The following is a 16,962-nucleotide window of genomic DNA, read 5'->3' on the forward strand; positions in this document are numbered from 1 at the left end:
TGAGGTGGGTTCAGCGCTGTAGGGATGGAGAGAACAGTGCATATTTGGTGGTGGAGGCTGTGGGACCGTCTGTCACCACTCCCCCACCTGGAAAGGTCTTGGAAAGAGATGGCCTGTCCCAACGCCTAGGGCAGGGAAGACCTGGGAGAACCTCCAACCCCAGCTCTCCAGGCAGGCCATCCAGGTTCAGATCCCAGCTCTGCCACTCATGCCTCGTGACGCTGGCCAAATTACTTAACCATTCTGTACCTCCTATTTGTCCTCTATTGAATGGGAGTAATAATCCCACTTCCTGAAGTAGGCTGCACTGAGCAGGGAAACTCCAAAACAGAGTAGTACCTTAAATACAAGAGAAATACCTTTTTCTCTCACTGAACAGTCTTATATAAGCTGTCCAGGGCAGATAAGCACCCAAGCTTCTTCTGTCTCATCGTTCTGCCATACTTGAGGGCCTTTTTCACATCTGCAGGAAGATGGCCGCCATCTTGCCTCCAGGCTTAAACGCCATCACTGCCACTCACATCCTGTTGGCCAGAGCTTGGTCATACTACCCCAGCGAGATGAAGAGGGTCTAGGACATGCCATCTTTATTCTAGGTAGAGTCCTGTGTCCCGTGAAAATATATCAGGGTCACATGTTGTTCCCTGTTCTGGGAGCACAAAGGTAAGTCACTGAGTTCAGTGGCCAAGGAGGTATTAATCTGGTCTCCCTTGCAGGAACCCCCCAAATTCTTGTTCTTTCTCCTCATGAGGATATTAAGGGAGGGGAAAGCTGATGGTCATGAATTTCTCTCTGAAAAGGCAACGTCTTTCTTCCAGTCAGTTCTCCTGAAATTGGGAGGTGGAAAGGGTGTAGCAGAGATTCTGCTGAACTTGGGCTCTCGGGCCGGCTCCACCAGGACCAGGAGACCTGCCCCGACTGCTGGTGATTCTCTGACCTTACACTGGAGGTTGATGTTGGTTTTTTTTTCTTCTCAACTCTGGGTCTTGATAGTTCTGAGAAAACAACGCCCAGTTACATCCCGTTTTGCAGATGAGCTAAGCGTGGCTTGTGGAGGTTGGAACCATGTAAGGTGTTTTGAAATACGTGTAGTTGAGCCAGAAGTGAATTCAGATCTTCAGAGACCAGGCCCGTAATGCCATATTGGTAACATGAATCCTTATCTTCAAACCTCCAGAGAGTCTTTGAAGATGTGGAATCCATCCATCCTGGAGACATCCTAAGGGATTGAGGTCCAAAGTGAGGACAGAGGTTGTGGGGACTGCGGATGGGCACAGTGGGCTCTTGCATTCAGGGACAGAGGGAGGGAGGGAAGAGAGTGATAGATACAATAAGGTAGTCAATCAATTTCATCCAGTGAATAAGACAGCTTTGCAATCAAGTTGACTTAGTATTAACCCAAGCTCTACTATTTACAGCTGTAACCTTAGACAAGTTACTTAGCCTCTTTGTATCTCAGTTTGGGAATTTGTTGAAAGGATATAACATTAGCACTAATGATATCAGCTCATTCAACCCTGGCAAGGTAGGTTTTCTTACCCCCATTGTATTGTACTGGGTTCAGAGAAGGGAACTAATATGCCCAAAGCCCACAGAGTTAGTGAGTAGAGTGTCATGCTTCTTACACAGGCATTGGGTAAACATTAGAAACTATGGGGCACTGGTATGGGTGTTCTCCGTGTTGTTGAGCTTACTCTAGCATAATCAGGTAATGATGGATGCATTAATAGAGGTACAGACACCAGAAGGAAGGGAGTACAGTCCTCTTCTGCTTGGACTACTTGTGATTTCTGATTTCTATTCTACATTCACTGTTTTGTTTTGTTTTGTTTTGATCAGTTAGTTGTTTGGTTGGTTGCTTTTTTTTAAAAAGCTATATAGAGTGAAATGCACAGATCTTCAATGTTTAGTATGAGTTTTGACAAATATAATCACCTGTGTGATCAACACCCCAATCAGATACAGAACATGTACATCACCCTCTGTTATTTCCTCAGGACATAAGATTGAGAATGTAAGCGAGAGACTGCCAGAGAGAAGAGGGAGGAGTGGCAGAGAAAGAACCAATGTTTGGCAAATTTCAGGGAGGCAGGTTTGGTGACAAAGTAAAGAATGAGTTTGTCATGTCCTTTGGGTTTCTCATTGTTCATTGTGGTAAGGCATGAACCACAATGAATGGTAAGGCATGAATCCCCCTCCTCCCGCTGTGTTCCTGGACACACCCACATCCTTCAGCATCAACATCATTGCTAGGGAAATTCAGGGGTCTTCGCTCTGCTCCTTCAGTCCATCATGCATCAAGTATCCATTACAGGGTGCGACTACCTGGCATTATGGTTGTGTGTGTGACTGGCACGCCCACCAGGCTGTGCACTCCTAGAGGGACCATGCCTTACTCACTTCCACATCCCCAGCGCAGGCCAGCCCATAGCAGGGGCCATGACAGTTGTTGGCTGGAAAATCCCATCTCAGCGCTCATCACTGGTGCCGTTGTTTATTGAACACGACACATATCCAGTGTTCTGCTAATGCCCTCCATGCACGTCGCATTTATTCCTCACAACTACGTAAAACAACTGTGCTTGTCACCCATGTTCCCAGAAAGCAGAAGCCTCAAGAGGCAGTGTCAGCCCAAATAAGGCACCCCCCCCCCCGTCAAATATAAGGCTGGAAGGGAGAATGAGAGAAAGAGGAATGGGGGCTGAGCTTTGTTTTTTCGCAGGGAGCAGTCAGTAGGATTCATTCTCTCTTTTATTTATTACTCTAGCATTTATTGAGTACCTATGATGTTCTGTGGGTTGAGAATCCAGCAACGAGTAAGACAAGGTGTCTCCTGTTATGAAATGTACATCTGGTGGGTGGATTCAGACAGATGCTTCCCACCTGGACCTCGGTAATGGATTATGTCCTGGTTGTCCACACAGCACACATCCCCGGATTTCATTTCTGACATCCACTCACACCTCACACATGCCATACACGTCGTACACATCAGGAGAACCTGCTGCAGACTCCCCACTGAGCAAGGAGCCCGATATAGGACTGGATCCCAGGACCCTCAGATCCTGACCGGAGCCACCTGGGGGCCCCTGGCAGGGTGTTTCTTGAGATAACTATGTTTGTCTTGGACATGGATGCCTTGGCAAGCAAAGTTTAAGTCAGGCACTTGCATTATCCAAAGAAAAGCCACCTGTGAAGGGTGTACATGAAATCAAAGAAATGCAAATAAAAACCACAATAAAATATCACTTTACAACTGTTAGAATGGCTCTTATCAGAAAGAAAAGCAGGGGCTTCTGGGTGGCTCAGTCATTAAGCCTCTGCCTTCAGCTCAGGTCATGATCTCAGGGTCCTGGGATTGAGCCCCACATTGGGCTCTCTGCTCAGTGGGGAGCCTGCTTCCCCCCGACCCCACCCCGCTGCCTGCCTCTCTGTCTACTTGTGATCTCTGTTTGTCAAATAAATAAATAAATAAATAAATAAATAAATAAATAAAATCAATCTTATAAAAAAGAAAAGCAATAACAAGTGTTGAGGATGTGGGGGAAAAGAAACCCTTGTGCCCTGTTGGAGGGGCACAGTTGATAGTGAGTTGATATTATGGAGCTCCCTCAGAATATCAAAAATAGGACTACCAGATTGTCCCCACTTCCGTGTATCTATCTGAAGGAAATGAAATCAGCCTCTCAAAGAGCTACCTGAGCCCCACATTCATTGACACGTTATTCACAGTAATGAAGATATGGAAACAACCTCCTTCAAGAATAAAAATTCAACTAATGAACTTTATTCAATGATCCATGTGCCAGGCAGCATCCCTTCTAGTAGAGAGATGGACTCAGAGGAGTGGTAAAAAAATGGAAAGTTTTTTAGACAGAAGGAGGCCAGGGCAAGAAATTTACTAGCAAAAGAAAAGAAAGGGGCACCTAGGTGGCTCAGATGGTTATGTGTCTGACTCTTGATTTCAATTCAGGTCATGATCTCAGGGTCCTGGGATCCAGCCCTGGGTCAGGCTCTGCCCTCAGCATGGAGTCTGCTTGAGATTCTCTCTCTCCCTCTCCTCTACATCTCACTTTTCCCTGCTCTCTTACTCTCTCTAAATAAATAAGTGAATAAATGAAATCTTTAAAAATATATATAAATAAATAAATCAGTGTTATGCAAGCAGAACAAGGAGAGGAAATAATAGGAAAACAATTAAGTCTCAGAGAACTATGGGACAACAACAAAAACCTAACATTCATACCATCAGAGTCCCTAAAGGAGAGGGGAAAGAAATGCAGGATTGAAAAAAAATACACTTAGAGGTGCTGGGTAGCTCAGCCGATTAAGCATATGACTCTTGATTTCAGCTCAGGTCTTAATCTTAGAGTCATGAGTTCAAGCCAAACCTCATGATAAGTTCCACACAGGTTATGGAGCCTAGTTAAAAAAAAAACTTTAAAAAAATATAGCTATCGCTCTCTCTCTCTCTATATATATATATCTCCAAGACATGGAAGCAAATACGCACGTGAGCACACACACACACACATTTAGCATGTATGTATATTTAATACATATCTTTAAAAAATAATATTGGTAAATTTTCAAGTTTGCTGAAAAAACATAAACTTACAAATTTCAGGAATTAAGTGAATTCCAAATAGGACAAACCCAAAGAAATCCATACCCAGATGTATCATAATCTAATTATTGAAAACCAAAGACAAAGGAAACGAATCTTGAAAATAGCCAGAGAAAAATGATACATTCCATATAGGGAAACAATCTAAATGATGGCAGATTTCTCATTAGGAGCCATGAAAACCAGAAATAAATGGCTGAAGAAAAGAACTGCCATTATGTTCAGCAAAAATATCTTTCAGGAATGAAAGCAATATAAAGACATCTCTAGATGAAGGGAAATTAAGTGAATCCATAGTCAGGAGATTTGCTTTAAAAGAATTGTGGATGTGCCTGGTTGGTTCAGTCAGTAGAGTCTGCAAGTCTTGACTTCAGGGTCATGAGTTTGAGCCCCTTGTTGGGTGTAGAGATCACTGAAAAAAATAAGCTTAAAAAAAGAATTGCCAAAAGAAGTTCAGTGAAATGTAGAGTATCAGGATTACAAGAAGCACAACATAAATGGTAAATATCAGGGCACGTATCATAGATGACACTCCTCATAGGTTTTTAAAACATACTCAGCAATTGAAAGTTAGAAAACGTGGGTATCATTTGGCTTAGTCCATTAAGTGTCTGACTCTTGATTTCGGCTCAGTCGTGAATTCAGAATCAAGAGAGGGAGCCCTGCCTCAGGTTCTGTGCTCAGCACTGAGTCGGCCTGAGATTTTCTCTCTCTCTCTCTCTCTGTCTCTCTGTCCCCTACTCCTCCTCCTACTCATGGTCTCTCTGTCTCTCTATCCCCTACTCCTCCTCCTACTCATGGTCTCTCTGTATCTCTCTCTAAAATAAATAAATAAAATCTTTTTAAAAAGGGAAAGTAAAAAACATAAAGGCCATTCTTCTGATTGGGACCTTATTATATAGAGAGTAATGTTGAAAACAACTGGGTCATAAAAGGTACCATGGCCAAAATGGTGCTAAGGTTTCTAGATTCCACTTTAATTCACACACTATGGATACGAGGAACGATGCATTCAGAATGTATCTCTTCATCTCTAACCCAATCACTAAGAAATACAGAACCATGTACCATATAAAACACAACAGATAAATTAAGGTGGAATACTAAACACTCTTCAAGTAAGCCCTAAAAAAGCCAAGAAAGGAAAGATAGCCATGCAGCACAAAGGGAATAGACAGAAAACAAATACTAAAAGGGCTGCCCTAGGCTAAATCCTAACCAAGAATTATGTTAAATGCAAATGGCCAAACACACCACTTTAAAAGCAGAGGTTGTCAAAATGGGGTAAAAAACCCCAAAGGCAACTGACCCAACTTTAGGCTGTCTTCCACAAACTCACTTCAAATACAAGGAAATAACTAGGCTCAAAGTCAGAGGATAGCATTACTTATGTCACGCAAACACTGGTCCAAAGGCAGCTGGGACGCATACAAAATGGCAGGGTCCAACGCCAGAGCCCCAATGGCAGGCTCTGCCTATCTCTGTGACATACAGGAGGGCCTCTCTCACAACCAGCTGGATGCTCCTCCTTTTCCCCCTCGCTGCTTCTGTGGACACCATTGATCCGTACTCCGCCTCTGCGATCCACAGAGCTGTTCCATGAAGTTGTGTGTCCCAGAATGTGCCCATTCCTAGTACCAGCCTATATACCAGAGGCCAAAGGTTTTCTGCCAATGTTGGCATTTGCTTCCACTCCTGAGCTCTATTCCATCAAGGGACTTCATCATTCTAGTAGAAATAGCAATGGATAAAATGTTAAAGACACAGCATATTAAAAACAAAAACAAAATCATTTGAATTTGTGAATGTCATGAACGTCCTCAACAGGGAGTTTTTCGTAAGCCTTCCTGGCTTCTGTTCTGAGCAGGTAACAGCTCAGATGTAATGTTCACTGGAATTGCTTCTCACGTAACTCAGGAGACTTGGTCTCCTGCCACCCCCCAACCCCGTCAATCATAAACACACCTGGCCTTGCCTTCTTCTGCCCAGATTTCCAAGAAATGTGCCAATGGATGAAATGGGAATTTTTTTAACTTGACTTAAAAAATATTTAGTATGAAATAAGAGGCTCAATCTCACGAAACAAACTGAGGGTTGCTGGGGGTGGGGGTAGGGATAGGGTGGCTGGGTTATGGACATTGGGGAGGGTATGTGCTATGGTGAGCGCTGTGAAATGTGTATGCCTGATGATTCATAGACCTGTACCCCTGGGGCAAATAATACATTATGTTAATAAAAAATAATTTTAAAAATATTTAGTATGACTATTCCTACTCTCTTGAGATATTGTTGAGGGGAAGATATGAGAATACAGAAATAGGTATCTGCCTAGTTACACATCAGTCTTCAATAAAACCTGTGTGATGGCTGGGTGTCACCTGGACCTCTTTTGTCTTAGACACTGAACTCAATGATCACACGTCTGTTTATCCACTTTCCTTCTTATTTTTAAAAGATTTCTTTAATTTATTTATTTGAGAGAGGGAGAGAGAGTGGGAAGAGGGGCAGAGGAAGACAATTTCATACAGACTCGCCACTTAGTGTGGGGCTGAGAGCTGAGCTCACTCTCACAACCCGAGATCACGAACTGAGCTGAAATCAAGAGTCAGACACTTAAATGATTGAGCCACCCAAGCACCCCTGTGTATCCATTTTCAGTGGAGGACACAGGATTCTCTCTTCCTGAGTATTGGCCTGAGTCACTGTTATAAACTCAGCTGGCTGAGGTAGGACATCAGGTAAGGATCTCTTTGCTGAAGGCTTCTAAAGAGTATCTCCAGGGCCTGGGGCCCTTTCTTCTCCACCATCCTCAGCAGGGTCTCATTCTTCATCTTCTCTCTTGTAATCTGCTGCACCAGCTCCCTCTCTTCCTCGGTGATGACCTCACTGTCCTGAAGATCATCTAGTACTCCGCTCAGGTCCCCCAGCCTGTCTCGCAGGTGCCGGTGGTTCTCCTTCATAAACGTCTCAACTGGACACAAGAAAGAGTTGCAGACTCAGAAAGGGATAGCTCACTTATGGGGTTCAAGATGTATGCTCAGTGTAAACACACATATATATATTTTTAATTGAAGTAGGCTCCAGGCCCAGCATGGAGCCCCAAATGGGGCCTGAACTCATGACCCTGAGTCAAGACCTGAACTGAGATCAAGAGTCACACACTTAACCAGCTGAGTCACCCAGCCACCGCTTAAAGGCATAATTCTGTGTGGAGATGTTGCTCATTCTCTTTCGCATGTTGCCCAGATCTTACACACACATCCTCAGGATTTCCAGTCCATTCCCAGGGGTGTATGAATCCAGGGAAACTCAATGATCCCTCTTCTGCAATTCCATTCCCTCTTCTCCAAGCTTTGAGCACCTCTCCTTCTTTACTTTCTGGTTTTCACTGGAACCCTACAGAAGGCCTATCTTTTTCCACATTCATCTATTCATCCTTCTAACATATTTCAAGTTCACACATTGGCACACATGATACCAGACGTCAAGGTGCAATAGACTAGCTCCCCACCCTCAACGGTCTTCTGATAAACGGTGTAGAAAGAGATTTAACTGGTGAAGTACAACCCAGAGGGGACAGGGAGCACTGGAGAGAAGAAGGTATTTTGCATCATGCCAACTCAGGGTTCACGCTGGTGACCATACATAATACCTGTGTGACCTTAGCTAAAACATATCGCTTTCGAATTCCTCAGTTTCTTCATTAAAGGCATGATTGTCTTTTTTTTTTTCTTTTTGAGAGAGAAAGAGAGAGAGAGAGCACCAGTAGGGAGAGAAAGGCAGAGGGAGAGAGAGAGAGAAAATCTTAAGCAGGCTCCACACCCAGTGTGGATCTGGACACAGGGCTCGATCTCACAAACCTGAGATCAAGAGTCGGACCTTTAATCAACTCAGCCACCCAGGCACCCAAAAGGGTGATTGCTTTCTATATACAACTCATGCCTCTAGAACTTCTGTTCTTTAACACCGTGGTGAAGATCATTCATGTCCGGTCATCACAATTATAACCAAACACCTTCATTGAACGATGTGATTTCTGTGAAGTCTTGGTGCTTCTCCTGAAAAGTCATTGGAAGTGTCCGTTCAGTGACTCCTCAATTTGAATGAATGAAGTTCCTCTCACAGAAAGATTCTCAACTTAACCTATTCTTGCTGCCCCATTTGTTTAGCAATTTCTATTCCATCTCCTTAATTGGACATAAATTTCACTTTTTCCTCTCTCCAGGATACACTCAGAAACTTTTTCAACTCCCTCAAGGTTAGATCTGAGCCTCCCATTTCAACCTCTCTTAAATCCCTCTAATTTTCCTTTGGAACGTGTATCACAACTGTATTTCGATAAGCACTGGGAAATCAGCTTCATTGTTTCCACCTGCTGGAATAGAAACCCCATGAGTGTGAGGTGTGCGTCTGTCTCAGGCTACGTTCCATACAGGACTGCTACCACTTCCATGTTCACTCTGATGCTCCTCCCTGCTTCTCTGCAGAAGCCAGCCAAAGTACATTGACAGGACTAGACAGAAGTGATGAGTATAATGCACAGCTATACGTACCTTGAATATTTGTCACGCAACAGGCATTCAATAAGCTGCATTTGTCACCATGATCATTTTTATCACAATAATTCCATAGGAGAAAAATGCAAACTTAGCCCTTGGCTCAGAAAAGAGGGGATGACTAGACTTTCAGGCAAAGTCTTCACAGAAGAGTTAGTATCAGAGGAGGATTTCGAGGAGTAGGATTCTGGTATTAAATACAAGATGCCACCAGGCCAAAAGGCAAAGAGGGGGAGAGAGATGTCAGGCTTCACAGTGCATGCTGGCCAGAATGATCTGACGCAAGACGTGGGCTGGCAGCAGCTTCTGAAGGGTGTTCTAGAGAGAGCACACGAGGGTCAGTTTCATCCTTCTGACACCAGGTGGCAGATGGCTCTTGCTCAAGAGCTTGTAGAAGAGGAAGGGTAGGGGCACCTGGGTGGCTCAGTGGGTTAAGCCTCTGCCTTCGGCTCAGGTCATGATCCCAGGATCCTGGGATCAAGCCCCGCATCGGGCTCTCTGCTCGGCGGGGAGCCTGCTTCTCCCTCTCTATCTGCCTGCCTCTCTGCCTACTTGTGTTTCTCTCTCTGTCAAATAAATAAATAAATAATCTTAAAAAAAAAAAGAAGAGGAAGGGTAGAGACATCTTCTTGGTGCTACACACTCACCACCTACATAAATCCCTTCAATTTCCATTGTGAAATCATCTTTACCTCATTCTCAACTGTATCTGTTGGGTTTGAACCCAACTGCAACTCCAGGTGTGGGGTCTGATTTTCTGTAGCTCATCTGCCTCTCTGGGCCCCCTGACCATAACACCAGCTGGCCAGGAAGTGGGTTTGTGCCATTTCAAGCCCGGGAGGAGTGAGAGGAGTAAGAGGGATCAGGGGATGTTCCCTTTCTCCTCCCGGATGATCTGTTTTGAGATAGGAGGCCTGTCACTTTTACTGTGTGGAGAGTGACAAAGCTGACAATGCGGATGTCATTAGGTAGTCCTCTGAATCTTGACTCTTATTATATCTTATTTATTTATTTTTAAAAGTTATCATCATCATCATCATCATCATCATCATCATTATTATTATTATAGGATCTCTACTCCCAAGGTGGGGCTTGAACTCACAACTACCCAAGATCAAGAATCACATGTTCTTCTGACTGAGCTAGCCAGGCGCCCCTTGACTCCTTACTTTGCATAATTTCTTTCTCTGCTACCTATCCCCTCCAGTAACTTTAACCATTTCCCAGATAATCCCTGTTCTCAATTTTCACAACAGCCTCCTAACCCAGCTCCCACTTCCTGTCCATTCCTCACCCACAGTCATCCACACTGTTCAGAACAGTGAGTGCATTGCTACCCACCTCTCCTAAGTCCCCCTTTGCCTTCAGCCTAAGGACCAAAAGAGTTCAGCCATCACCCTTCTGCTTTCAACTTCTCTGTCTTGCCTGCCTCTGGTCTCATGTGTCCTCCGTCCCTGTAAAGTTTCATCTCCAGCCATATCGAACTGCTTTCACTGAGAGTTCATCAGATACAAGATATTTTCCCCAATAAGACATGGTTGCGTGCTCAGAGTCTGCATATTAAACCCTCCCATGAATTCGCTCAGGTGGCTCAGACTCCTTCTTTGTGTCTGACAGCACTCAGTCTCTGTAACTGAAGAGAAGGTAGGATCCCTCATTGAGCCACATCACACCCCTCAAAACCTCCTGAAATCAGACCCATCCCTCTGACGCTTGGTGTGGACACTGCACTCACCTGAGTGGGGAGAAGGGGACGAAGCAGCATGATACTGGAGATCCACTAGGAAAGAAGGGAAAGTTGGGAGAATGAAATAAACCATTTACCTTTATTTAGCTTTTCTTCTCTTTTTTTTTTTTAAGATTTTTTTTTTTTAATCTCTACACCCAACATAGAAATAAAACTCACAATGCCTAGGCCAAGAGGCCCAGGTTCTTATGAATGAGCCAGCAAGGCACTTCTGTAGTTTCTCTAGTCTTTGATGAGATGCACTAAAATAATTTAATTCCATTTCCTACGTTAAGGATCCCATTGGAACATCGATATACTAATGGAACCCAAATAAGTAGAAGATCACTCACTGCCTGTTAAGGAAATGCATCAGAGGGAGGAGCACTTTTTTCCCAATATTCTTTCTATTTCTATTTCTAAGCAAATATGTAAGGAAATGTGAAAGCTACAGTAAAATTATCATACTTCTCTACCTATATTATCTAGGCAAATGTATTTTAGACACAAAATACCACCATTAAATGAGTACATTTGAACAATAATTGAGGATGTACTTTAAATGCTATAATACTGGGATTGTGATAGTGCAGAATTTATACATTGAACACACCTGTAAGTTGGGGGAGATTTGCAGATTGGAGCCACCATTTGGGAAATAAGTAAACTGTATTTACCATGAAACCTTCCACATGCTCTCACATTTTCTTTCTAGAAGCCCTGACGTATTTGAAGTTTTGATAAATTTTGTGTCCTTCTTTCCTCAGCAGCTGCTTAGACTCTGTGTATGACAACGATTATAAACTTGGCCAGAAGATAGACTTAAATCAACCTTCTGCTCCTTCTGATTCTTATAATTAGCATCTCTTGTTTACTACCTGCTAGGTATGAGAGGGTCCAGTTCTCGACATCAAAGGCATCCCTATCCCAGGCACACATGATCACTGCCAACATTTGTTTCAACTCAACATTGACTATCAACTGGCAGTAGATTTTTCTTCTTCTCTGGGTTGGGACCATAAACAGACCTTCTCCTCTGACACACTTCACGACAACCAAGGGGAGAGATGCATGATTCCCCCCTACCCCGAATTTCAGCCTCATATTTTTACCTACCTGGCTTCACCAAAGTGCGCCAGACCAAAGTCTTGTGTCTTTTCTCAATAACTTCAAGTTCAATTGTTTTCTCTATCTTCCCAGCATAGACTTTAGAGAACACTTGGATTTCTCCAGGACTCCTGTAGGATAATTTCAACTCCTAGAGGAAAGACACCATTTGATTTAAAGCTTCAGGGGATTGGTGGGGTGAGTGTCAAGGTCCCTTTGCCTGCAGTGAACTGGCTACTGAAATATTATCCATTTACTATACAGTCTCATGGCCGGTTGAGAAAAAAAAAAAAACAGAGGTAAATGGTCAACAATCTTTTAAGTTTACAATTCTAGGAAATAGTATTATTCCATGGAAGGAAAGGTAGTCTTCAGCCTACCGTTCCTCTTATCAGAATATGGTTCGGAGAATAATCACCTGAACTACTGACCCTCTACGGGTCTTCTATGTTTTTTTTCAAAAGTACAAAATATTTTGAAACCCGAAGTAAATTTGAGTTAGATTTGAATTCTACTGACCTCGGGTATTATTTCCAGGTGAGCTGAACCGGACACAATATAACGGGCAGCAAAATACAAGGGGTCCATGGGGGGTGAGGTCTGCAGACGCACACCGTGAAACTTAGTTTCTTCTTCATCTATTGCCTGAGGAAGAAGCAGCAGAAGCAAATCAGGGAGCAAAGCTAAACGTAAATAAGCAAAAGTAATGGCACACAAAGCTCTCGGTATATTGTATTAAGCAGCATGTATGATATGATTCAACTGATGTTAAGAGTTGTATATATATATGTGTGTGTGTGTGTATGTGTATATATATATATGGATATGTCTCTGTACATGAGGGGATTTATTTTTAGTTTTATTTATTTTTGTTATTATTAGTTTCAGAGGTAAGTGATTCATTAGTCGTATATAATTCCCAGTGCTCATTACAACGCATGCCCTCCCCAATGGCCATCACCCTATTACCCCAATCCCCCTATATCCAATGGAAAAAAGACAGTCTCTTCAACCAATTATGTTGGGAAAATTGGAGAGCCACATGCAGAAGAATGAAACTGGGCCATTTCCTTACACCAGACACAAAAATACACTCAAAATGGTTGAAAGACCTAAATGTGAGACAGGAATCCATCAAAATCCTGGAGGAGGACACAGGTAGCAAACTCTGTGACCTCAGCAGCATCAACTTCTTGCTACACATGTCTCCAAATGTAAGGGAAGCAAGGGCAAAAGTGAACTATTAGGATTTCATCAAGATAAAAAGCTTTTGCACAGCAAAGGAAACAGTCGGCAAAACCAAAGACAACCTACAGAATGGGAGAAGCTATTTACAAATGTCTAATCAGATAAAGGGCTATTATCCAAAATCTATAAAGAACTTACCAACTCAACAACCAAAGAACAAATAATCCAATCAAGAAATGGGCAGAAGACCGGGAACAAACATTTCTGCGAAGAAGACATTCAATTGGCCAACAGACACATGAAAAAGTGCTCATCATCCCTCGACATCAGGGAAATACAAATCAAAACCACAGTGAGATACCACCTCACACCAGTCAGAATGGCTAAAATTAACAAGTCAGGAAATGACAAATTCTGGTGAGGATGCGGAGAAAGGGAAACCTCTTACACTGCTGCTGAAAATGCAAGCTGGTGCGGCCACTCTGGAAAACAGTACGGAGGTTCCTCAAAAAGTTGAAAATAGAGCTACCCTATGACCCAGCAATTGCACTACTGGGTATTTACCCCAAGATACAAATGTAGTAATCCAAAGGGGCACCTGCACCCCAATGTTTATAGCAGCAATGGCCACAATAGTTAAACTAAGGAAAGAGCCCAGATGTCCATCAACAGATGAAGGATATATATGTATGTGTGTATATATATATATATATATATATATATATATATATATATATATCCAAATATATATTTATACACACACACACACACACACACACACAAATGCTACTTAGCCATCAAAAAATGAAATCTTGTCATTTGCAAACACATGGATGGAACTAGAGGGTATTATGCTAAGGGAAATAAGTTAATCAGAGAAAGACGACTATCATATGATCTCACTGATGGGTAGAAATTAAGAAACCATACAAGATCATGGGGGAAGAGAGGAAAAGATGAAACAAGATGAAATCAGAGAGGGAGACAAACCCTAAGAGACTTTTTTTAAAAGATTGTATTTATTTATTTGACAGACAGAGATCACAAGCAGGCAGAGAGGCAGACAGAGAGAGCAGGGGTGGGGGGTGTGGGGGGAAGCAGACTCCCCACTGAGCAGAATCCCAATATGGGTCTCGATCCCAGAACCCTGAGATCATGACCTGAGCCAAAGGCAGAGGCTTAACCCACTGAGCCACCCAGGCGCCCCCCTAAGAGACTCCTAATTTAGGAAACAAACTGAGGGTTGCTGGAGGGGAGGAAAAGGTAGAGATTGGGGTATTGGGTGATGGCCATTGGGAAGGGTAAGTGTTATAATGGGTACTGGGTATTATATAAGACTGATGAATCACAGACCTGTACCCTTGAAAGAAATAATAAATTGTATGTTAATGTGAAAAATAAGATAAAAGGTTTTTAAAAAGAAGAAGAGAAAAATGAAAACTATAGGAGAAGGAAAGCCTCTCTGTAATATGGTAGGTAGCGTTCATCTGGGGTGACTGAAGGAAATGGGACACCAGGGTAAGAGAGACTGACAAAGAACATGAGAGAAGATCCGTCCAGGTGTGGTGTCCTCCTGGGAAAGGCAAGAGAGAAAGGGATCCCAGACATGTCTCAAACCCTGGCTTCATGCAAGTAGAGGGTAGCCTTGTCCTCACAGGAGGGGGCCAAGGGGTGTAGGTCCAGCAGAGAATTAGATTTACAAGTTGGTGATAGGAAAGTGAGGTCATTTCCACCTCATTGATTCTACTGAATCAATAAGGTAGGAGCAAGTGATTGTGTGAGATTCAGGGTCCAGGAAAGAAGAAGGAGCAGCATGGGCCAGGCTGGGAACCAGGGAGTTTCCAGAACAAAAACAAGAGCCACATATGACTTTCTTTGTTTTTTTGTTTTTTTTTCTGCTGTTTTCTTTTCCTGTGTACCCAGGAACAGTCATCTTTGGCATCCAGACTAAAATATTTTCTCTTGTATTTTAAATACCCACAGTTACTCACAACGCTAATGACCAGCAGGCATGCACCTGTCTCTTCTTGGGCTCTAGGAGAATTCACCAATTTTAAGAAAATCAAAGGAATCTTCCCCAGCAACCTCTCCACCAAGGCTGAAGGGAGAGAAGAGGTACTTAATCTAGGAAAACATGAGCTCTATGGCACAATGACCAGCACCTCTACTTCAGCAGTAACTGAGGAAAGGGTGGGGAGCTCCGAGTCTTTCACGAATGTGCTGGAGGGAGATGTCCCTGCACAGGAGGAGGATGACTCTGGAGGGGTATATGTGTACTGGGTGTGGGGGCAGGTGGGTAGTATTTAAATTGGGCACTATTAACTTCAAAATCTACAATGAAATCTCTGCATGACTCCCTCTGCCAGTCCGTGTAAGTCTCGTCTCCCTTTATCCTTCTCCATAAAAGCCAGAAAAGGCAGCTCCATTTTTAGTAGAACTGAATTCCCATTGCAGATTCTTGCCTATGCTCAAGAGTCAGCACTTGCCGATCGACCACATGGAGGGGGATTCCTGCTTCTATCAATGAAAGCTGTGTCTTACATTTTCTATTTAATACAGAGACAGACGGTCCAAGGTGATAAGCTGAAAATGTAACTCTCACTTCTCCAAAATCTGCCAACCTTACCTTCATTAGCAAGGAGTCACTGGGGATAAGGTACAGGTGAAATTTAGTATCTTTGGGGTGAAGGTGATAATAGAGCAGTGCCATGGAAGTGATGGGGACGGAAACACCAGTCCCACTAGCCAATCTCAGCAGGATCCCCATCAGAGAGAAGCTGGGGTTTTCCAGGACGGCATAGAAAGGCTCCACTCGGGCTGGCGCCTCTAGGATCATCCCTTCATCCTTAAAATGCGCAACGTGGAACCAAGACATATCGACCTCATTTGCTGAAAGACAAGCGCAAAGGCCATCAGACAATGATCCCCACCATCCCCACGGCCCCCTCTCCCCTCCTTACCTGGCAGGGAGATGATGTGAGGGAGGTGGATTTCAGCGATGACCCCCTCAGGCTCCACGGAGATATCAAACAATGGGCCTGCCACCATCCACTGCTCCTCCTGCTGTAACTTCATGTGTAGACTCCAAGAATCGAACGCTATCCTCACAGTCACTGCTGCTGTTACCAAGAATCCAAGGCGTGTCGCTGGCCACAGATAGAAGCCAGCCATGGGGAAGTGGACGCTGGAAGGAGACAGAGTGATAGTCATGCTGGGAGAAGACCAGGACTTTGATTTAAAGAATAAAAGTACAGAGGAATGTGAAGTTTGGGGTGGATAGGGGTCCAAGACCCATCTGTGACTTTCACCACATTTGAAAACTCTGGGGAGTTAATGAAGCTCTCTGGGCCCCAATTTCTCTGTATTCTACATAGGTAGAAAATACTGACTCAGTGCATAGAATACAGAGAATATTGACAAAATTTCCGATGTCTTAAGACATAGATCACATACCCTATCACGTAGGGGTATACGTGTAAATACCACACAGCATATATTTCCTTTATATGAGAATTCTATCGAAACAATCAGCATCTTCAATTCTTACCTGTATTTGTTTGCACTCTTATCAATCAACTCAATATCCACGTTTCCTTCAGGTCCGAGAAACAGATAATTATGACAAGCTGGTTCAACCCCAGAAAAAAGTTTAGGAGCCTGGAGGGGCACTAGTGTCTCCTCTTCCAAGAAAGTATCTTCTGAAAAATATACATTGCATGTGTCAGATGTGGATTGTTAGAAAAGGCATGATCTGAAGG

General features: G+C 43.4%; 1 protein-coding gene across 1 annotated transcript; it reads right to left on the minus strand.

Moving 5' to 3' along the window:
* Positions 1-7,077: 7,077 nt before the first annotated feature.
* On the minus strand, positions 7,078-16,087 carry LOC308358291 (caspase recruitment domain-containing protein 8-like). Its single transcript, XM_080828454.1, has 5 exons — positions 15,831-16,087; positions 12,536-12,661; positions 12,026-12,167; positions 10,919-10,963; positions 7,078-7,598 (listed from the first exon to the last, which is right to left on the minus strand). Exons 1-5 carry the CDS (start codon positions 16,077-16,079, stop codon positions 7,333-7,335), a joined length of 828 nt encoding a protein of 275 aa, XP_080684580.1. The 5' UTR covers positions 16,080-16,087; the 3' UTR covers positions 7,078-7,332.
* Positions 16,088-16,962: the final 875 nt, after the last annotated feature.

The sequence above is a fragment of the Martes martes genome, assembly GCF_963455335.1.
Source record: "Martes martes genome assembly, chromosome: 17".
NCBI classification, from domain to species: Eukaryota; Metazoa; Chordata; class Mammalia; order Carnivora; family Mustelidae; genus Martes; species Martes martes.